The following is a 23,392-nucleotide window of genomic DNA, read 5'->3' on the forward strand; positions in this document are numbered from 1 at the left end:
AGGGAACACAAGCAGGGGGAGTGGGAGAGGGAGAAGCAGGCTTCCCACAGAGCAGGGATCCCAATGCGGGGATCGATCCCAGGACCCTGGGATCATGACTTGAGCCAAAGGCAGACGCTTAACGACTGAGCCACCAGGCGCCCCTGGATTCACATTTCTATGGGACTTCATGTTAAATAGCTCCATTCTACCCATATACCAAGATGAAAGAGTTAACTATATTTTGCTTCAGATCATAACATCCCCAAAACATAATAGCATAACTAAGGAAAGCAGCAGCAAAGTTCTTTTTCTTATAATGGACACTAATTCAAAAAGGGAGAAATCAACAAAGGGTACAAGAAGAAAAAAAATACAAGAAGCAATTCTGTTGTAAATAACATACTCTCATTAATTGCTAATTAAGAACAGGGAGCATACCTCTTAAATGAAAATGACAAATAATAAAAACGTCTTGATTCAATATTATCCAGTAAAGACACAATGTTGGTGGAGGAGGAAGAAAGGAAATACCCCAAAAATGAGAAAGGAAAAGATTTGATTGTTTATAGGATAATAAATTATGCACAGTCCTCAGGGTTAAAGGTTAGCAGGAAGGTCTTTAAAAGCAATTTTACTGGGCAGTTACACATTATAATGTTAAAGTAGGTGTGTATTGGCAGGAACTAAAGAGAGCTTTGAAGGATTATTGAGAGAGATTTAATTATTTTCTGATGGCTGCATGAGTGGTATTTTTTTGACACTGCACTGAGATTTGACCAGTAAACTAGACTTCAACACTGCCTTATAACTCATCTTATTACACACAAGCACTTGAAAAATATTCAGACTTGCAGTGTAGACAACTACTGTGCTGTTCCTTGAATGAAAAAATACACTAGGTATTCTTGCATCTATTCATTCAGTTGCTCATCACGGACACATGCAATTTATGAAGAACTGGCACTAGAGCGTAACAGTGGAAATAACAGGAGATCTGCAATCCCTTCCAGCTTTGGCTTGGCTGCTTACTGCTGATAGGATCTTGTATCTGTGACTCAACGTCTACAATCCTTACTTGGTCCTACTGCAAATAGAGATATCCCCTCAATAGGTATTAACAGGAGATAATACAAAGTGCTTAGTTATAGCCTGGCTTCGAGTACGTAGTAATGTTCTCTGTTCTAATTAACTGGATGTAATTCTAACACTGACATGTGTAAACTGTCTCCTCAGACCTGACAAGGTTGTTCAAAGAAACAAGGTCACATAAACTTAATTCCCACCCTAATGATCATTGCCTGCAGAAAGCCAGATCTGGGCTTCCTAAAAAACACCTGAAACCTGATGTTTCCGAGAATCCCCAAAAGGTGTCCCCGAAGACTGCCCCTGTTCACCCAGGCAATGAAACCACTGTACCAGAGCTACTGCTGTACTCAGCATCCTGATCCCTGCCAGGAAATATCACCTCCGCTTCCTCAGGTCCACCCCTGATCTTTGGGGTGCTATCATGGGTCTATGAATGCTCAGCAGTCCAAAAACTGTCTGGTGGTCTGAGGTAGTGTGTGGAAGTGTCCCTCACTCCACATTTCCACACCCAATGGGGAATAAGCTGGGAAATAAATTTGAAGGGGCAGACATGAGGGTGCCCCTGAAATTGAACCACTTCTCTATCCACAGGGCTCATTGTGCATGTTCCTTCTTAGATCTAGATGATTCTTCCTGTAAGTAGAGTCCTAGCCACCCATGCTCCCAGTTCCACTTTGCCAGACATTCCTGAATCTCACTTAGATGACACCTGGGACTCTCACCCATGGAACAGTCTAGTGAAAGAGGTAGACACCTAAGCAAGTGATTAATGCATGTCTCAGGCAAATGCTCTCATAGGGGCATATAGCAAGTATAAGGAACCCCAGAGAAGAAAATAGCCAGTTGATCAAACCTTATAAAAACAAAGCATTGCCTCTTTATTGTGAAGGGTTGGGAAAACTCCAGGAAGAATGAACGGCTTGCCCCAAACCGCAGTGATGTGAGAGAGTATTTGATATGCCAGGATTGGAGATGTGGTGGAGAGAGTAAAAAGAGATAAGTCTAGAGGTGCAGAGAAAATTCACACTGTGAAGGGGGTTATAGGCAAGGAATTGCATTGCTGATTTATGAATTCATAAGTGAGGTGGCAGGTGGATGGATTAGGAGTCTCTTACACAAATCCGGCAGGGGGATGGGGGTCCAAGTGCAATAGGAATGCTGGGAGAATGGAGACACCAATCCAAGAATTATAGAAGGAACACAGTGCAAGTTAAACTCCCACTCAGTACTATACCTCTGCATATATTTTCAGATCAGTGTGTCTGTGGAAAGTTACACATTATGACAATTTAAAGTCCAAAGAGAAATGTAACATTACTTACAACTCAAATGCTAAAGAAGTGTTCAGTTTAAGAAAATAACCCTTAATTTAGTCCCATGCCTGGCAGTAAGAGATAATGTAGAAGTAATTTCTTCGTATTTTATATAGATTTTTAAAATTTGTTTCACTGGAACTGTAATATACACCCATACCTGGTTATATACACAATAATGAAGCCCAAAGCTTTTGAAGACTCACCTTCGGAGGTTACTGCTAGGTTACAGAGTGTATCAAAATAAATATGTTTAAAACTTGGGTTACAATAAGATCTATTATGGAAAATGTTACACTAAATACATGTTTTCCATCTGATAAACTATTGGGACTATATCAACATAAAAAGCTTTTCTGCAGCAAAGGAAACCATCCACAAAAAAACAGGCAACCTACTGAATGGGAGAAGATACTTGCAAATGATATAGCCCATAAAAGGTTAATATACAAAATGTACAAAGAACTCATACAACTCAACGCCAAAAAAAACAAGCAATCTGATTTTAAAATGGGCAGAGGACCTGAATTAACTTTTTTTTTAAAGAAGACATACAGATGGCCAGCAGATACATGAAAAGATGCTCAACAATCATCAGGGAAATGCAAATCGAAACCACAATGAGATACTGCCTCACACCTGCCAGAATGGCTAAAATTAAGAAGAAACAAGGGTTGGTGAGGATATAGAAAGGAATCCTCGTGCATGGTTGGTGGGAATGTAAATTGGTGCAGCCACTATGGAAAACAATATAGAGGGTCCTCAGTAAATTAAAAATAGAAATACCAAATGATCCAATAATTCCATTATTGGGTATTTACTTAGGGAAAACAAAAACACTAACTCAAAAAGACGCATACACTCCTGTATTTATTGCACCATTATACATAACAGCCAAGACATGGTAGCAGCTGTAAAGTGTCCATCCATAGATGGATGGATAAGGAAAATGTGAGATATATATGCAGTGGAATATTATACAGCCATTAAAAAGGATGAGATCATGCTATTTGAAACAACATGGATGGACCCAGAAAGTATTATGCTAACTGAAATAAGTCAGAATGAGAAAGACAAATACCATATGATTCTACTCATAAATGGAATCTAAAAAAATTAATAAACAAAAAGCAGAATCAGAACTATCAATATAGATAGGGAGAGGTGTGGAGGGTTGGGCAAAATGGGTGAAGGGAAGAGGGAGATACAGGCCTCCAGCTGTGGAATGAGTAAGTCCCGGGAATAAAAAACAAAGCATAAGGAATACAGTCAATGAAATTGCCATAGCCATGTAATGGGACAGATGGTAGCTACACTTGTGATTGAAAACACAGCACAGTGTATAAACTTGTCAAATCCCTAAGTTGGACACCTGAAACTAATATAACATTGTGTGTTTACACTCAAACAGAAAGAATGGGCAATTAAAGAAAATTATGCTTTATAGATTTATAGCATGTTCTTCATATAGCATTTTATTTTTTTTTAAGATTTTATTTATTTATTTGACAGAGAGAGATACAGCAAGAGAGGGAACACAGCAGGGGCAGTGGGAGAGGGAGAAGCAGGCTTCCCGCCGAGCAGGGAGCCTGATGCGGGACTCGATCCCAGGACTCTGAGATCATGACCTGAGCCGAAGGCAGACACTTAACGACTGAGCCACCCAGGTGCCCCGGGCATTTTATTTTTTAATACTAAATATTGAATTTATTAAATATCATCATCATATCATTATAATCTGGACTTTTTTCTGACATTTTATTTTACCCTCTGGCACCAAGAAATTATGGAACATATGATGCTTTACTTAAAATCTTCACATACTTTGATTCACTATTATTTTGTTCTCTGAAAGTCATAGAGAAGTAAATGGCCAGGTTTTATAAACTATTTTGTAATATACTGGATGGTACGAGAGAACTGGAGTAGGTTGAATAATGGCACCCTGTAAAACATCCACATACTAATCCTTGGAACCTGTGAATGTTACTTTTTTTCATGGAATTTATGTTTAATCCCATTTTAAAAATCATCTTCCTCCAAGTCTCACCCCATTTCTGAAACTTTTTTTGTGTGTTTTTCATTATGTTCAGTTAGCCAACATATAGTACATCATTAGTTTTTGATGTAGTGTTCAACGATTCATTAGTTGTGTATAACGCCCAGAGCAAATCCCAACAGGTGCCCTCCTTAATACCCATCACCCAGCCACACCATTCCCCCCAACCCCCTCCCTTCAGTAACCCTCAGTTTGTTGGTACTGCATTTTGAAGAACTTCCTTGGGAAAGGAGAATGAGTGAGAATTTCAGCAGGATGGAAACACTGCCCACTCTCTGCTTGCTACATACATCCTTATAATTGTAGGCTGGGATGGGGGTTGAACATGGAGTTGGTGTGTAGTTGATGATAGCAGCCCTTTTTTCCTGCAGTATAGTCAAAGGAATTAATCTTAGAATACTATTTTAAAATATCTCCAATAAATTATTTCAAACATCACGTTTTATGTAGACTAAAATAGAGGTGATAATCTGGATTTTTCACAGTTTTTGGCATTAATTAGGTATCGATGTGGTTTGGCTTACAAAGATGTAAGCTTCATCGCTCATTACCAAATCCTTTCTCCCATCTCCTTCCCACCCTTTAATGCTTGTCCCATACTCATCGCTCTGCTCTTTAGCTAGAACTCCTTTTCCCCCTGTGCCTTCAGAGTCAGGGTTTTCTCTCCATGAAATTCTCTTCTCTCACCCTTTTATTCTAGCGGCTCCTACTTACCCTGCAGGTCTCTGTGAAAATCATTCTGTTAAATCAGGTTCCTCAGGAGCAGGTTCAAGAGATGGTGCTGTCAGGCAGAGGAGAGGAAAGGATGCAGGGTAGAGCCAAGATAAAAGCTCAGCAAGAATGGGGTCTCCATGGTGGGGGGGGGAGTTCAAACTTCCTCCGATCCCACCAGGAAACGCTGAAGCACAAACTGCAGCAGGAAGTTGCTTTCACCTGGAGGCAATGATGTTGCTGCTCTGTGGCCTCAGTCCTTACGTCAAGACTGGGGCCTGGGGAGGGAGTTTGAGGAGCAGTGCCTGAACTAGGAGCCAGGTGGCAATTCTGTGGAGAAGGTGCCAGATATGAGTTGTTGTTGACCAACACTTCCAGGAGTAGAGGAATGGGTGTGCTGCAGGTCAGCACCCTTAAGAGGAGGGCGGGGTATAGAGGGACCAGCAGAATCCTCCAGTCCCTTACTGCTTGACTTCCGGGAGCTTCGGTCAGTACGCTCCCAGAGAACCCCGTGCTTCACTCTCCCAGCACTCACTAAGGCTACCCCAGGTGCCGTCATTCAGGAGAAGGCAAGGATCACTGCTATGCATTTTTAATGGGCACATATTTTTAATAGACACCACATAAATATTTGTTAAACATCTTTCAACAGAGCCTCCCACATAGTAGGCACCACATAAATATTTGTCAAACAAGATTCAGCAGAAAGAAAAACAAAATCCCATAAGAGAAATTTTTAAATAGGGAATTTCTTTTGAAGCATCTTACGCTGTTCAAGATGTCAAGTTACTTATACTCATTTGCATGCAGTTAGAAATCACCCGCGTCATCAAGATAGACAAGAGACGGAAAGATGCTTGACTTCTACATCCTTTGAGAACCCTCTGGACAGGTGGGATTTCTCTCCATACTGTACCACCCATAAGCTGCTGTTGAGTTTCTTTCGAATTAAAGCTAAACAGTTTGTTTAGTTGGTGAAATCTTTATGAAGCTGAAACAATTTGTCATCTGGGCTGTTACAAAACTTCTAGAGAGGAAAGCAATACATTTGCAAGTAAAATGAACAGGAAACTGCTAATTAGGTATCCCAAAACAACCATGTGTTTTCCCAAGAACAGAATTAAAATTTTTTTAAAGATAAGTAAATAATAAAAATAATAATAAAGTTTGTTGGTGAATAGTTCCCAAAAGACACACATTAAAAAGCATGATAAATTATGTCGGTAGACGCACTAATGGATCAGGTTTGTATATGTCTCTTGAGGCTTGCTTGCGATGTCTATTTGGATAGAGTCCCAAAGAGAAGCTGACTTGCATCTTGCATGAATAAATTCCTAATTAGCTGCCCAGTCCTGAAGCTTTTACAACCTAGAGATAGTTTATCTCTGGCCAGGCATGGAACTTTCCACCAGAGAATATTTAAATATTTGTAGAACCAGAGGATATTGAAAACCTCATGTTCCAAACAGAGATCATCATCAAAATACATACACTAAAAATTATGTATACATATTCAACCTTTGTGGAGATGATCTGTTTTATTCCTAACATTTCTTTTAAATTAAATAATACTATCATTAATAACTCATGAGTTTCCCTTCCCGATTTTTTTTTCTGGAGATATTATACTAAGAACAAGTATGATTGATATCAACCTTATATTTATTTGCAGTTACTCAGCAGTCTATTATGGTCAATATTTAGAAATCCCAAAATACCCATTATTATGCAAACTCTATATATTGTATTTTATATATTTGCATGAAAGAGCAGTGATTTTCAAACACCTTACCTCCTGAGCACTGCTACAGATCCAAATGTGGCTTAAATAATTAATTTCCATCGGTGATACTAAATATCTCAGAAGGATTCGATCAGTGCTTTTCTTCCAGAATATGCAATACTTAAAATTCTGGCTGTGTAAAGGTTTCAGCCATCTGATATGCAAAATTCATTATGTAGAAGGTGCTCTGTATATCAAAATGGAATTCTATCAGATATCAAGTCTGCTCTAAAATGTTTATCCAAACAAGGATCACATCATTTCTTTTTTTTTTTTAAAGATTTATCACATCATGAAATCTAAACTTCCTTAGGAGGGAAATGGGTTCTTCCCTATTCTAAAAGTCTGAAGTCATAGAAAAAATGATAATTATTAAAAAATATTATGATGCCCTAAGGCAAAAGTTCTCACACTTGACTGGTCATCAGAATCATCTGGAGAGCTCAGATTCCTGGCCCCAACCCAGGGTTACTGATTCAATAAAGGTCGGGAGTGGGGGCCTAAAAATTGGGGAACTAAATTCACTACATATTCAGAACATAAAAAAAATATATCTAAACAACATCAGTTTGCCCATTGTTTCCTTCAGGGAATGCCACATTGCATTTCTTTTTAACTCTACTTTCCCACATCTTCTTCAAGGTGAAGTTTTCATGTAATATAATTAGTATGTCTCTTAAATAAACATCTTTCTTCCTTATAATGAGTTAGCTGACATGAAAAAAAAACTTTTTTCTGGAGTAATTAATTAGATGAAATAAGAAAACCACTTTTTTAGGGGAAATAAAGTGCTTGGATAAAATAATAAGGTAAACCAATATACAAATTTCAGAAAATAAAAGCAAATGTACAGTCAATGATGTATTGGAAAATAGCATTTCTGAATGTACGGTTTTGTATAAGGAAACTTAGATAAAAATTTATAATTCTATCCAATTGCCAAAAGTCATCACATGCCTTTTCCATATCTGGGATTAACTTAATTTTTTTATCGTGCCACTCACATGCTCCCTCTACATGAACTTCCAGTGTAAATATTATGCCACATCTCTCTTCCATTTTACTTTAAAATATAATAAACCATCCACTTATTCGATTGATCTGCTCTGGTATGATACTGCAGGAACTATAATAAAATCACCAAAGAGGCAAGAAAAGCCCTCACTTCCAATCACCAAGTTCTCTCCTTATCTCCAACCAACCTATCTTACTCCTGTAGGGCTGCTTAACAAATAGTATTGACTGGGGGACTTACAAATAAACACATTTATTTCTCACAACTCTGTTGGCTGTGGGGGCGCCTGGGTGGCTCAGTCGTTAAGCATCTGCCTTCAGCTCAGGTCATGACCCCAGGGTCCTGGGATCGAGCCCCGCATCGGGCTCCCTGCTCCGCGGGAAGCCTGCTTCTCCCTCTCCCACTCCCCCTGCTTGTGTTCCCCCTCTCGCTGTGTCTCTCTCTATCAAATAAATAAATAAAATCTTAAAAAAAAAAAAAAAGACAACTCTGTTGGCTGGGAAATCCAAGATCAAGGTGCCAGCAAACACAGTGTCTGCTGAGAAGTCAAGTCCTGGTTCATAGACGGTCACCTTTTCACTCTGTCCTCACATGGAGGGAGTGGGGAGGGATCTCTTTGGGGTCTCTTTTATCAAAGTACTAATCCCATTCTTGAGGTCAGAGCCGCATCACCTCCCAAAAGCCCCACTGCTAATACCATCACTTTGGAGGTTAGGTTTCAACATATGAATTTGGGGGGGGGGCACACATTCAGTCCATTGGACACCTCCTTATCTGGGACATGAGAGTGAGAACCAGATTGGGTCTGGGGTCTATTCAGCTAGTCGGGAGAGCAGTGTTCAGGCGGTCCTAGTCGGCCCCCAACACTTTTTAATCTCTAAACCACTGGTTGGACCTTCAGTGCACAAGTTAGAATTTTCTCCCTGTTTCGTGCAATTTGTTTCTCAAATAATTCTAAACTTGACACTGAAAAAATATTTAGGAAACTTTTATTTGCTTTTATTTTATTGGCCAATTTACTTTTATTTCATTTGATCCATGGGCTTCTCAAGATATTGTTCTTAAGCAAGACATCTTTCTGTATTTCAGAAAGACGTAATTTTCCTTTAACATTTACATGGATAATTTTATTTTTAATTGGTTTTTTGGGAACAGGACTGAAAGCACATGGTAAGTAAGTTATAAAAGCACATGGAAATATAAGCAATCATTTTTTCTTCCTATACATATCCTCCAACCCTCTTCTTTCTAGCTATTTCCATGTCACTACTTGCATGGTTACCTCTTTCTTTTTAAAAATCTACCTTAGGGGCGCCTGGGTGGCTCAGTTGGTTAGGCAACTGCCTTCGGCTCAGGTCATGATCCCAGGGTCCTGGGATCGAGCCCCGCATCGGGCTCCCTGCTCGGCGGGAAGCCTGCTTCTCCCTCTCCCACTCCCCCTGCTTGTGTTCCCTCTCTCTCTCTGTCAATTAAATAAATAAAATCTTTAAAAAAATAAAAAAAATTAAAAAAAAATAAAAATCTACCTTATATTCTGTTTTTGAATATACCATGCCCATTAATTATTTCCCTATTAACAGACATTTTGGTTACCCATACCTTATGCCTCCATAAACTATGTGCAATGCATGCTCTTTTGTTCACATATATTAGTAAATCTGAGGATAAATTCCTAAATGTTAAACAGCTGATTCAAAGGTCATGTGCATTTGAAATATTGACAGATGTTGTCCAATTGCCCTTCAAAGGTGTAGAAATAATTGCCCTTCCTATTGGGGGATTGAAATATCTTTTTTCTCCACACCTTGGTCATTGCATTGAATTATCAAATTTAATTATTTTTATTAGCATAAGTGAAAAAATTTAAATTTAATTTGCTTTTATGTAATTTGTGTTGGAAATTCTTCAATTTGTATGATTGAGGGTGAGTAATTTTTCATATGTTTAAGAGCCCCTGATAAGTTTCTATGATCTATCTATTCGTGTACTTTGTCCACTCTTCTATTAGATTTGTAGTGTTTTTCTCATTCAAGGACGACTTCATTGGAGGGGTAGCAGGAGTCCCTCTGTGACATATGTTGTGACTGTTTTATCCTCGGTGTGGTTATATACTCGTAGTTTCCTTGTGGTAGGCATTGCTCTGCAAACAAGACTTATGTTTCCCAGATGACACAAATATGAAAGATTTTCATTCACTATGGATAACTTTTTATTCTTTAGAGGTGCATGTGCTAATTCTTTCTCTTTTTCATTTTTCCTCTCACACATACCATGCACAGATTGGCCAATACGAACCAGTATGATTGTGTTGGTTTTCTCTCAACTTTATATTCAAAATTCTCTCCATGAAGCATCCATATTATATCAGTCTTGGCTTGATAGCTGCAATGACTTCCAAAGCACCTAGAATAAGATCCAAACTTCTCCCCTGACTTCTGTGATCAAACACTTGCCCCATCTGCAACCTCATGATAGACAATCTCCCCATACCTTTCATATCTCTCTGTTCCAAGCATGCTGGTTTTCCTTCTGTTCCTCAGACACATGAGACATGATATTCTCTCTACTTGGAAAAACCTCATCTTCCCACATTTTCCGCTTAAATATGATTCCTCCAGAGTTTTCTCTGGAGACTTAATGGAACACAGTCTCCTCCACACCCACCTCTAGAACATCAGCTCCAAAACAGCACTAACTTGGCCTCTCATTCATTACCTAGAATATTACTTGTGATGCTTAATTTTATGTGTTAACTTGGCTAGATTATGGTAGCCAATAGTTTCCTCAAACACTAGTTTAGATGTTGCTGTGAAGATATTTTTTAGATATGATTCACATTTATTTAATTTAATTATTTAATTAATTTATTTATTTTGAGAGAGAGAGAGTGGGGGTGAGGGGAGAGAGAGAGAATCCCAAGCAGGCTCCATACCCAGTACAGAGCCTGACACCGGGCTCAATCTCCTGACGCTGAAATCATGATCTGTGCTGAAATCAAGAGTTGGATGCTTAACCAACTGAGCCACCAGGTTCCCCCAGGTGTAACTGACATTTAAAATAGACTTTAAGTAGAGCAGATTACCTCCATGGTGTGGGTGGATCCTGTCCAATCAGTTGAAGACCTTATGAGAAAAACTGAGGTTTCCAGAAGAGGAAGGAATTCTACTTCCAAACGGTTTTTGGCCACAAGACTAAGACATCAACTTCTGTTGGAAACTCCAGCCAGTTGGCCTGCCCTCCAGATCTAAGACTTGCCAGCCTCCATGACCACACAAGCCAATTCCTTTACATTTCTTTCTCTATACAGATGATAGAAGATAGATACATAGATAGATATTATTGATACCATTCGTTCTATTTCTCTGCAGAACCCTAACTAATACACCTAATATGTTACTCTATGCCCATCACATAAAAAGCTCACTCACTGCAGATTTCACTGACGCTGTGGCTTCTGCCCAGCAGAGCCTCACTTCTTACCTCTGAAGAACCATGTATCCCAATTGAAAAGTGTGACTTCAAATCAGACGGCAGTGACTCATTTCCGAACCAATAGCACCAAACATTTTTCACTGCTTTGCATTACTCCTCATATTTAAATATGAAATTTTAATTTTATTTAAATTAAATTTTAAATATTAAAAATGTAAGCACTACCTTAAAGTGTATGAAGTGCAAAATTTTATTATTGCATTTCCCCTTCTCCCAGCCACTTTAGAGTTTTGTAACATTTGGGGTCCACTGACTTTTAAGCTACTTTCCAAACTTGAGATTCATTTCCTTCATGATTGTAAGACTCTTGGATTTCTTATTCAGTATCTAAAAGATTCATATCTTGAACTCATTGTGGCTTCCATTACATATAAAACTGATGAGACACAGAACTTTGTAAGTAGTTTATACAAATACTCAAAAAAATTTGCATTCATCTATTTCCCCAGGAAAACAAAACAACAACAAAAATCTTAAAACATTTCCTGATTTGAGTATAGTTATGAGAAATGAACTCTTCAGAACAACGAAATAAATAATTATATTAATCAAGCACGTCAAAACATAAAGGTCAATATCCTCCAAATGCTACATTCATTAATATGCAAGTAGGTGCAAATCATATTTTGGAAACCCATTTCAATATTATCGAACAAAGCTTATATATTTGCCTTGAAGAATGCATCAGAAAATAAGGATTTTGTTGGTTGGGCAATAAAATGTACTCATAACTGATGAGATGTTCTAATACAATTTATGAGACTATACTGGAGTCTATTTGAAGAAGAAAGTACTATGAATAAGTGGCTGTTCTCTTTCATCTCTCTCCTGGTGTTTTATTTTAAAATATAATAAATCATTCGCTGATGAATTTATATGCTCTGCTGCAGAAATACAGGACTAGACTAAGAAAAACTATGTGTCCACTTTATAGTTTAGCAAACTTACACCTATTTTACTGAACAGGGAAGCGTTTCTCGCATGTAAGCTCAATATGAAAATGAAGGATAAATAAGGAACTGCTCTGGCTAAAATAGGTATAGGCATCCTGGAGGCCTTTTAGACGGCTGTTGTTTTGCACTAACACAATCTGGAAGTCACACGTCTACGGAACTGTGATGAAATCCGTAACCCCAAATAGATAACAACTTCTGTGCCAAACAGATGGGAAAAGGTCCTTTAGGTTTCCAGTTCAGTAAACTTTTATCTTGCTATCTTTTTTTTTTTTTTTAAATCTTCCTCTACCCACAATCCCTGATGGAAACAAGTTAACAAGTTAAAAACAGTTTGTGTGTACTGTGTAGGTCTGGCAGGAAACCCGGTAGAGACACGGTGAAGGCTGATGTTCAAACTCATTTTGTTCCAGGGATTCTCTTCACATTATGTATTTCCTTTGGGAATTCAATGGATGGAAAGGAATGGCCAGAAGGGGAGCAGCCTTGAAACGGTCATGTCACCAAAACAATCTGGTGTGTGACATACTGAAATTTAGTATGGCTTCGGAGACTGATTTCCAGTCAACTGGTAGTTCATTAACGATCAACCCTAAGATGCTACAGCCAGTGACTGAATATTCCCGAACTACTGCTTAGGAGCAAACTATCTTTATTTTATCTTTATAGTGCTTTTTCTTTGTAAATTAACCTTTAGTGATCCCTTAAGAAAACTCCTATGTTGCGTGGGTACAACTCAGACAATAATTCTCTACAGTTAGAGTATTTGATTAACTTCCTATCAAGACATCTATTCTTTACTTACAACCTCGATGAAATTATCATTTAAAATATTAAATAATATCAAGAAAATATTAATAAGGGACTATCTCCTACTCCAAACCAAAATCCTTAATATTAATTTTTACCAACTCATAAACTAACCTCCATACAGATCTTTGTTTTCCAAATGAGTCTTCTGAAGAGAGAAGTTCAATCCAATAGGGTTTCATTTCTATTGAAGTAATAAATGAGTATACAGTGTTGAATAAGAAGATTTAACAGTTGTTGAATGTTTACTATGTGATAGCTAGGACTCTAAATTGTGTCTGTGAATGACATTTTATTCTCAAATACGAGACAGGTATTATTGTCAGCCACATTTTAAAAAATAGCATAACTGATACAATTAGTGGTTAATGAACGTGCCTGAATTCACTTTACTAGTAAGTGGCTAATCTTTACTGAGAACCTTGGTAGCCTGCCTCCTGAGCCTAACATTTGTAACCTCTGGGCTTTAAGGGCTTTCTGAATGAATGGCTGGTATAATGAACAAAAGGGAGGCTCAATACTAAATAGGACACGCCCATGAAGCTCAAATGAAAGCGTGCTGAGGAGAAAAGATAATCTGAAAGGTTACCCACAAATGGAAATAATGCAATTAACAGGCCACCAAACTTGAGGCATTTCTTTCGAGATTGCATTTGCTCCCACTCTCTCTTGCTTCCAAGTCTGCTGATTAAAATTCCATCCAACCTCGAAGATTCTGCAAACTATTCACACTTGTAATTATTTGCTCCGTGTTCATGTCCTCTATATCCTAATCTGATGAAAGATGGCTCATGGCTGTCTTGTCCATCACTGTGTCCCCCGTGTCTAGAACAATGTGAGTAGCTACTTGACAATGTAATTTTTCATGTCTTCTCATTTTTGTACCTCTATCTTTTATTATAGAATTTTCAAACATCTACAAATACAGAGAATAGGCAGCCCTGTACCTATAATACAGCTTCCATAATTATCCACACACTGAAAACCTTGGTGTATGACCCTCTTCTCCCCATTCACTGAATTATTTTAAAAGCAAATCCTAGACCTCATCTAATCTCATCCATAAATATTTTAGAGAAGTTATTTTAAATGAGTGAGTGGAAAAAAAATGAATGGAGACCCCTATCACATATTACCTCTTTTATTAAATACTTTTTGAATCCCCTCGATCAAATGAGATTTCCACCCCTAATTATTTGAAAGCCTGTGGGATTTTTTGGTGTTCCTTACTTCATAGCATCTGTTCCGCTGTGTACAGAGTGTGAACATGTTCTCTACTTGTTTTTAGATTCTAAGCCCCTCAGAGGTGGGGACAATGTCTTACATTTGCATATCATTCGAGGGCTACTGCAGTGTTCTGAACATAGAATCTAGTTTTCTGTTTCCTACACACCAGTTCCAAATGCATGCAAAAAGATCTAAAATAGCCCTCTTTCTGTTTCCATTTCAGCCAAGAACAAGACAATAGATGGGATCCCAAACTCAGGTGTTAGATAAGAAAAGCAGATGACTAAAACCTGTTTTCAGTTCATCTTCATATCCACCTTAATTGTATAAAAAGATTGAGGTTGAGGAGGCCGAAGGAGAGAATTTCTTTGAAGAAACTTGTTGGGACAGCTGTGGCATTCTCCCATTCATTCATCCTAAGTGAGAGAGGCTTTAGGGATCCTTGGAGTTTGAAAAGATTAAAAGGACTGGTAGTAGATCTATGCCTAAGAACAGCAGCCCCATGGAGGAAGGTCCCCACCTAGCAGCAGAGTAACGAGATGTAGCTACGCAGGGCATAGGCCATACTCCCACCAGAAGCCAGAGAGAGAGAAGCAGTGTTTCTATGGTCTAGAGAAGATCATGTTGGAGAACAAGACCCCACCAGAAGATCTCAGCAGCAAGAAGCCAGAGGTTTACCATCAGAGGAAGAAAAATGGGGAGGAGGCATTGTCTTGAGCCCACAAAGCCTTAGATCAGCTCTTCACACCTGCCAAGCTAGGACTCAGTAGCGAGAAATACAAAATTATCAGTCGAAAGGAACTTCCTCTTCTCTCTCACTTCTGCCCCATCATCCCTCAAGCTCCTAACATGGGGGAGCTGGAAACACTGCCTGGAGGTCAAGGAGAACATGAGGTCAGTGTGTGGACGAGGAGAACACAAGGTTGTCCACTCCCCACCACAGGCACCTCCTAGACTGACTCAGTACCCGACTGAGGAATGGGGAGAAATGACCACTTGGAGTTTTGATTATTAAGTTGGATTAGACCTTTTTGTTACAGAATTTAGACTTTTTATGGGACTGAATTTAATTACTAAATTTACACTGGTTGTGGGACTAATGACAATAAAAAGTCCTTTAGACATTAATTGTGACCAAAGGCTTTTGAGAATTGGCCATGACTTCATTCTAGGGACACGGTAGACAGGAGCCTTCTGAGGGGGTTTAATGAAGCAGTTCCCACTCTCACCTTTCTGAGTCCAACTCCCTGAATATAACGATTACACACTTAACAGGAGACATGAGGCTACTAAGCCAGTAAGCCAGGGAAGAGGGATTCAGAAGAAACATCTCAGTTCAGAAGATGGGATAACATGCAATTATTACCAAATTAATGGAGCATTTTTAGAAAAGACCAAAATGTGTATATTGACCTGGAAAAAAAATGGATATTTTCCTAGGTTTTAACACTAGTTAGGAAAGTCAGGACTTGGAGCAAAGTTGATACAAAGCGCATCCTCTTGCTACTGTCTATGTCATTTTCTACAGAACCAAACTACTGCAGGCACCACTCAAAGAAAAATTATTTGCCAAGCGAGTGTACTAGAGTAAGGCAGAGAGAGACTGTACACAACCAAGAAGTCTGCAAAGCCGACATGTCAGCCATTCCTGCATTTGTCCTGTTGGACCTGAAATGTGTATTCTGCAATGGGATGAACTGGACAGTCCCTTATATCTAAAACCATACTTTTTTTTATTTTTTTCACAAAAGAGCAAAAATATTTCAGTTTGTCCCTTACTGAGGATTATAAACTCAGGCTTTTGACCTTGGGCAGGCCTTGGCACTTTTATCCACCCCCAACCCAGAGGCCTCATCTGTGATAAAAATAATCACACCTAGTATGTCTCTAACCCAGAATACATGAACTTCTTAGAATTCTTTAGACTCTGGTTTTCCCAAAACAACTACGGAAATGCACACAATGAGACAGGCATGATTTTAAGGTTAAGTCAGAAAGCAAACCAATCAACATCTAGAGTCAGCCATAGGCAGAAACTCTTACGACTCATCTTATTTCTTCTCATCTTTCAGCACTCAGTTTTAAACCCACATATTACCCACCAGAGTCTTATCACCATGCCACCTCCCCAACCCCCAAATCTCTCAGTTCTCAATAACACTTGTAAAATTTCGTGTTCCTCAGAGTCCTCTTATCTTTAAAAAATTACTGATAGGTGTTCAATGATACTAATCATTCTTAACTTGTCAGGTAATACAGGAGTTCTGTTATGAAAGAAATTGCAGTAGATAAGAAGAAAGAAGATCTATGACATATAAATGCAAAAAGTATGAGAGGCGTCACGGTGGAGTTAGAGGTTATGAACAAACACAAATGAGGGGACTTGTTTCATGAGGACTCCAGATTAAAGTGGGAGTTTGGCAAAGCTGGACATACAGCTGCATGCAGAAAATAATGTAGTTGAAAATCATTCCATTAATAGTGGGAAACTCAGAGCCCACGGTAGACTGCTGTGATGGGGCCAGGGTGGGATGTCTCCTAACCACATCTCTTAAGCCTCTTTGAATTCTGAACCACATCAGATGGGCCATAGGTATGATAATAATGATGATTATAATGAAGGTCTACTCCAACAATATTAGAAACCTGATTGAATAGATCGAAATTTCAAGGGGGGGAAAAGGAAATACAAAACAGATTGTTGTTTTTGTTGTTGTTGTTGTTTGTTTTTTTAATTTTTTTTTAAATATTTTACTTATTTATTTATTCGAGAGAGAGAGAGAAACAGCATGAGAGGGGAGAGGGTCAGAGGGAAAAGCAGGCTCCTCGCTGAGCTGGGAGCCCAACGTGGGACTCGATCCCAGGACTCCGGGATCATGACCTGAGCCTAAGGCAGTCGCCCAGCCAAAACAGATTGTTGTTTAAGTCACGAAGAACATACTGCCTTTGCACAAGCAACACAGGAAAAGCAACTAGGTGTTACATTAATGAAAATCAGAACAATCCTGAGAACTGATTGCTTTGTTGTCCCCAACATTTGGAAACAAGGCCAGGTGTTTAAAAAAAAAAAAAAAGAGATAAATAAAATATAGTTGAATGCAGCAAGGTCAGGAAGAAGAAAGATTGAAGATGAGTAGTTTTTCAGATATATAATGTAAAGGGGAAAAAATGAGGTTACAAGGTATTATATTTATACTTCAATTAAAAATAAAAAAAATTAAGTTTTTAAAGAAATGTATGAACCAAGGAGGTGCATACAAGGATCAGCCAGCAGCTTTGTATCACAAAATAAATACACAGATATATTCGGATATCTATCTATATATGTGTGTGTGTGTGTATATATATATATATATATATACACACACACACAGATATATTCTGATAAATAAAAAATAAACACACAGGTCTATTTGGAGATATATATATATATATATATATAATACACACACACACACACACACACACACACACACACACACACACATACATCTCCAGGAAAAATATCATTGTCTGGAAATCTGATAACAGAGAAGTATAAAGACTCGGAGACTTGTAAGGTTTTATATTTTTATCTGATTTTTAAAAATTCAATTTTATTCTGTTGGAAGGGGCACCTTATCATAACAGTTTGAAAGGAAAACACTGAATTATGAAAGAAGCATTAAGGAACAATAACTCAAGACGAAGTAGAAATCATGTGGATTATTAATTTCAGGAGGACACCTCACAGCTACTGGCTAGTCTGAGAGTTGCTGTGCAGGTCATAAATTCCCAGAGACTGAGGGAGAGTAACTGAATTAACCGTCTATTAATCAGAAAGGAAAAGGAAGCCCTGGTAATTAAGTAGCTGTCACCTGCACATCAATACTCAGAAAGCCGAAGTGCAAACCATCAAACAATCAATTTGTAATCACAGAGAACTGAGAACAGAGCTCTGAGAACAGAAAGACTGACACAACACGCCTTTCAGAGAACAATTTTGTTTCATGATGCAGTGACAGGAGGGGCAGATAAGAGGGACTTTGAGAGAGAGAGACTGCATGGAATTCGGTAATACATTTTCATCTTAAACCAGAAATTCTTTGAACTGTTGATCCCAATGTGGCCGCAGAGTACAGGGCATGCATGCTGTCTTTGAAATCATTTGAGTTAAAGTAGATGTTTTGTTTCACAAATTAAACACTCCTTATATACTACAGATACTTGAGATATTTTCAGCTACAATCACAAAGGAATTCCACCTCTTTTGATGAGCACAAAGGTAATTTCACTCAATTTTATAGGACTGTCATAATATTGAAACAATCAGTATGGCTCTCCTATTCTTTGAGACAGCACGTCTGTGCACATAAATACTCTTATCAATCATCTCCTAAAAAATGCCTTCAGGAGAAGAAGTCTTGCCAAAATAATCACTTTGCTCTTACAATGAATGATAGACTCAGTCTTGGACACCAATTTATCCTATTGATGCGGCATAATTTCTCTAGGATGAATCTGATGAGTATTATAATCCACCATAAGAAAGGAAAAACTACTATCATCCCCAAATGTAGTATACATTCACTTGATACTCATTTCTTCACAATGTGATGGCATTACTTATCTCAACTTAGTGCAGATCTCCGAAATGAATGTTTTATTTGAGGATCATAGTGCTTTTGAACAGTGATCACTGCTATGCTTCCTTTTTTCTTTAGGAGAAAGTAGCTAATAAATCAAGATTGCAACATTCATCAGGACTTGACTTTATGTTGAAGACTTCTTACACAAACTCACTAGTTCAGTATTTACCCATACCCATTACTGCTTTGATAAAACTATACCACAAAATTACTACGAAAATCCAACTTAGCTAGAAATTCTATGTAAAAATAGCACTTTCACTTCAAAAAAAGCATTATAAAAAGAAGAAAACAATAACATCCCATAATTCTAACATCACTGCAACATCTGTTCTCCTTAATCATAAATACAATGCAAATAAAAAAAAACCCAGTACTTCTTAAGTATATTAGCAGTTTCCATGTAACTGTCCAAAAATATTCTATGCAGAGCCAATATTGCTTTTTTTTATTTATTCAGATCTGCTGGTAAAATATGTAATATCTTAGTTTTAACTATTTTTAATTTAATAATTATTTGAAATTATTCCACATTAGCAGATAAAAATATGCACAGTTTTTGACAAACGCATAATATTCCATGGTGAAGGCACCACAATTAAACAGATGTGATGGATATTTAGGTTTTAGCACTGACTTTGCCCTGAAGGGGAAAAAATGTCCTGCTGTATGTTTATGTCAAGAATTGGCTGAGCCACAAATAAAAATACAATTCAAATAATATAGTTTTTTTTTTAAAAAAAGTCAAGCATACAAGAGAGTTTTCTCAAGATCAAATAGAAAAGAGATACCGCCCAATCAGCTTGCTTTGGAGCATGAGGGAGTCAAGTTTTGGGAGAATTAAATGAGATAATGCTTGCAAAACCTTGGCTGACTGCCAGAAAATAATCAGGGCTGAAAAATGTTCATTTTGAAAGTTGCGCGGAGATGGCGCTAGACAGCCAGTGTGTGAGGCCTGTCTGCCAGCAGGTGAGCCAAGAGGAGTGGAAGTGGGTAGTGGATGGACCTGAAGAAATATTCTCAAGGATAGGAAAGTGACAGTTAAGGTGATGAGGTAGAAGGGTTGTTTGAGAGAAGATTAAGGCAAAGTGTAAGGTGTTCTCAGGAGAGTGGAGTCGAACAGTGCACTTGGAAGTGGCCGACAGGAGGCTGGGTGGTACAGCGAAGGGGAGATTAAGCTGGAAGCAAATGAGAATCATGAGAATGCCTCATTTTCTTTATCAGAAATGTGGATACTTTGTACAGAGAATTCTTGCTAAAGATGAGCTTTTTTTTTTTTTATTCCTAAACCATGAATGAGGTCTTAAGAAATACACGATATAGAAGAAAATATATTCTTTGAGTTGAAAATACGATCTCTCTAAAGTTTTCCCAAATCATTGATTTCCCCAGTAGCATTTCCTGTTATACAAACTCCAGACCAAACAGTCGAGAGGAGTGGGGCAAGCTGACACTAAGGTTCTTGTAGCACTCTAGAACGAGATGATCTAGTGGAATGCAATATATCACGTTTTTATATAATATACTAAATCTTTCATTAATCACCATGGGATTCTCTTTAGCCCTTGTGTTAATACACAAAAAGTTCAATTCCAGCTTGAACAAACTGAGAGGAGAAAGCAGAAGTCAAAGTATAATTTAATTATTAGATCTAAGTGGCAGAATTTTCAGTGACATGAGACTAAAAGAAATCAGTTCCAGGCATACTATGAGTGCTCTCAAGAAAGGCAAGAAAGGTAAATTTAGAAAATATGTTCTAACATCCAAAGAACATAATGAACAAAGAACACTAGCCATGTCAGCCAAATATTATATTTAAATTTAATTATGTTCCTGTAGTTAATAATTTTTTCTGCAAAATCTAAGAATCTCTATGAGACACTCAGATATAAACTACAAAATAATCATTTATTGTATCAGGAAATAAGCTTTAACTATAATAAATATGATCACACAGAAATACATAAACAGTTTTTATTATTTAAATGTATTTAATTGGAGTATATGTTTGTCATGGTAAGCTTAATTTGCTAATGACTTCTTTTTTTAGCTAATGATATTTCAGTTCAACTTATCGCTCTTGTGGTAACTAAACCACCTATCTTCATGTGGAGTAGGCATGTTTGTAAATCAGAAAACTTAACACCCTATTTCTCTTTTTGCAGATTGTTCAAAATAAAATACATGAAAACATTCAAGTTCAAATGCAACCCAAGCCAACATTCTGTAACAATCATCAGCACTGGAAAATCAAAAGAGCAATTCCCAACGAATTATTAATGACCACTGTTATATATTATGGAGGGAGAATTTAGGACTTTCTCAAGATCAGGAGATTATTTCAGAGTACGATCAGTTATAGGAAGCAAAGGAAAAGAAAATGTCAAAGAAATTCTAGACAATGAGGAAAAAAATGGTAAAAAATTTCACTCCTGAGCTTGAGAACAATTGACAACACACAAATAAATAATGCTTCAAACAGACACACATGGACGTACCCCCACTCTAACATAGATACTCACATGCACATACACACATACACAAAGAGACAATTGTAGGACGGACATATTAACACTGCTGAGACTCATATTCATATATCCATGAATCTTTGCACAGGTATTCACATTTCACTGAATTTCTTCACTTTCTAGAATTCATAAAGCTAAATGAAAAAAGTAAGATACTTGATAAACAAGACAGATTGGACAGAAGGTAAATAATACTTATCGAAAAAATGGATTATTGGTAAGTCTGAGATAGGTAGAAAGGAAGAAAGAATGTTCAAACACCACAGAATTGTTATCACATTTCTAAAAAGTCAAAAAGGATCAAATCTATTTCTAAGAAACTAAAGAGACGAAACTGATGTAAACTCTAACCTATGGGGCAAAGTTAAAACTGAAGTGGTCCATTCAAGACCCAGGAAAAGAAAGCAAGGATGAAAAGAGCCATGATATTTTCACAGACCACTACACATAAAATACCTTTTTACTATATCTTCCCCATTCCAGCACGGCAGCCCATCAGCAGCGGCTAATTCATTAACACAAAGCTCATCAGCCAGGCCTCCATAGAACGTCCTGTACAGTCGAAGACTGTTGATAAATTCTCTGAATGGGAAAACAAAGAAAACAATTAAAACCAGAAATCCACAAAAAATGCCAATATAAATGGCATAATTTGTTATGCATGATATACAGAATGCACTTTTTTTATTTTCACTGCTTATTTTTTATATATTCTCAATACTTTTCTAACAATCAAGATAAATACGGTATTTTTTTTAAAAAAGAATGCTAGTATTCAAATTTACTCTTTGTTGTTGTTGTTGTTGTTTTTAAAGATTTTATTTATTTATTTGAGAGAGAGAGACACAACGAGAGAGGGAACACAAGCAGGGGGAGTGGGAGAGGGAGAAGCAGGCTTCCCGCCGAGCAGGGAACCCGATGCGGGGCTCGATCCCAGGATCTTGGGATCATGACCCGAGCGGAAGGCAGACGCCCAACCGACTGAGCCACCCAGGTACCCCAAATTTACTCTTTTGAATCCAAGTTTTCACAGGGTATGAATTTTATATAATCCAGTCCGAGAAGTCGTGAAGAGTACATACACACACGCATCCCACTTTATCTAAGTATCCCTAAAAGCCTTTACTAGGTGTGCCATCTAAATCACAGTGATACTACTTACTTTTCTATACAGAAATATCAGAAATTGATTAACAAGCTAATCAATTGCTTACTGATTAAAAGTTTATTAAACTTGGGTGGTTTTCCTATCTGGGTCTTCTCTTTGGTGTTTAACAACATAAAATAGTATGTCTTCACTGATGTGGGAAACAGAGGCAGAAGAAAAATTATTAAATTTCCTTACTACCTACAGCCCATTGACAAGTCCTTGAAACAGGCAGAGTGACCTTCCTCTAGGGACTCAATTGCCTGGATGTTAATACTTTGCTAAGGGCAACAGGCCTATCTTAGCCTGACCCTAAAAATTCCTTTGGAAATTTCCTATATCTCTACCCCCCAAGATACATGTTGGCAATCATCCCCCAAGCATATGATATACATTTGAAGGGTCTCATGACTCAGATTTTATTAGACAGTAATAAATGGCACTTTCCCAACAGCTAAGCCCCCTGAAGTTCCTGGAAACCTTGCTTCCAAAATACCTGGGAGACTTACATGCTATCCCCAACTCCCTCCCAACTTGAAAGTACACAATGGGCCACTTCTCATGAACCCCGTGCAGCTCTTTCCGCCCACGGGTCCTGTCCCCGAGCTTTAATAAAACCATCTTTTTGCACCAAAGGCATCTCAATAATTCTTTCTTG

At 37.9% G+C, this 23,392-nt stretch overlaps 1 protein-coding gene across 7 annotated transcripts in view; it reads right to left on the minus strand.

Moving 5' to 3' along the window:
- Positions 1-23,392, minus strand: part of GPC5 (glypican 5) — a 1,333,521-nt gene that overhangs the window by 985,680 nt on the left and 324,449 nt on the right. For all 7 annotated transcript variants that reach the window (XR_012378755.1, XR_012378753.1, XR_012378754.1 and 4 more), the window contains exon 5: positions 22,044-22,169. Coding sequence is in view for 4 of the 7 variants with exons in the window: in XM_073894400.1 (XP_073750501.1) it covers positions 22,044-22,169 (126 nt within the window). In the remaining 3 variants the exon portion in view is untranslated. The remainder of the gene's footprint in view (positions 1-22,043; positions 22,170-23,392) is intronic.

The sequence above is a fragment of the Callorhinus ursinus genome, unplaced genomic scaffold, assembly GCF_003265705.2.
Source record: "Callorhinus ursinus isolate GAN/ISIS: 27379988/994484 unplaced genomic scaffold, GSC_fseal_2.0 scaffold7, whole genome shotgun sequence".
Lineage (NCBI taxonomy): Eukaryota > Metazoa > Chordata > Mammalia > Carnivora > Otariidae > Callorhinus > Callorhinus ursinus.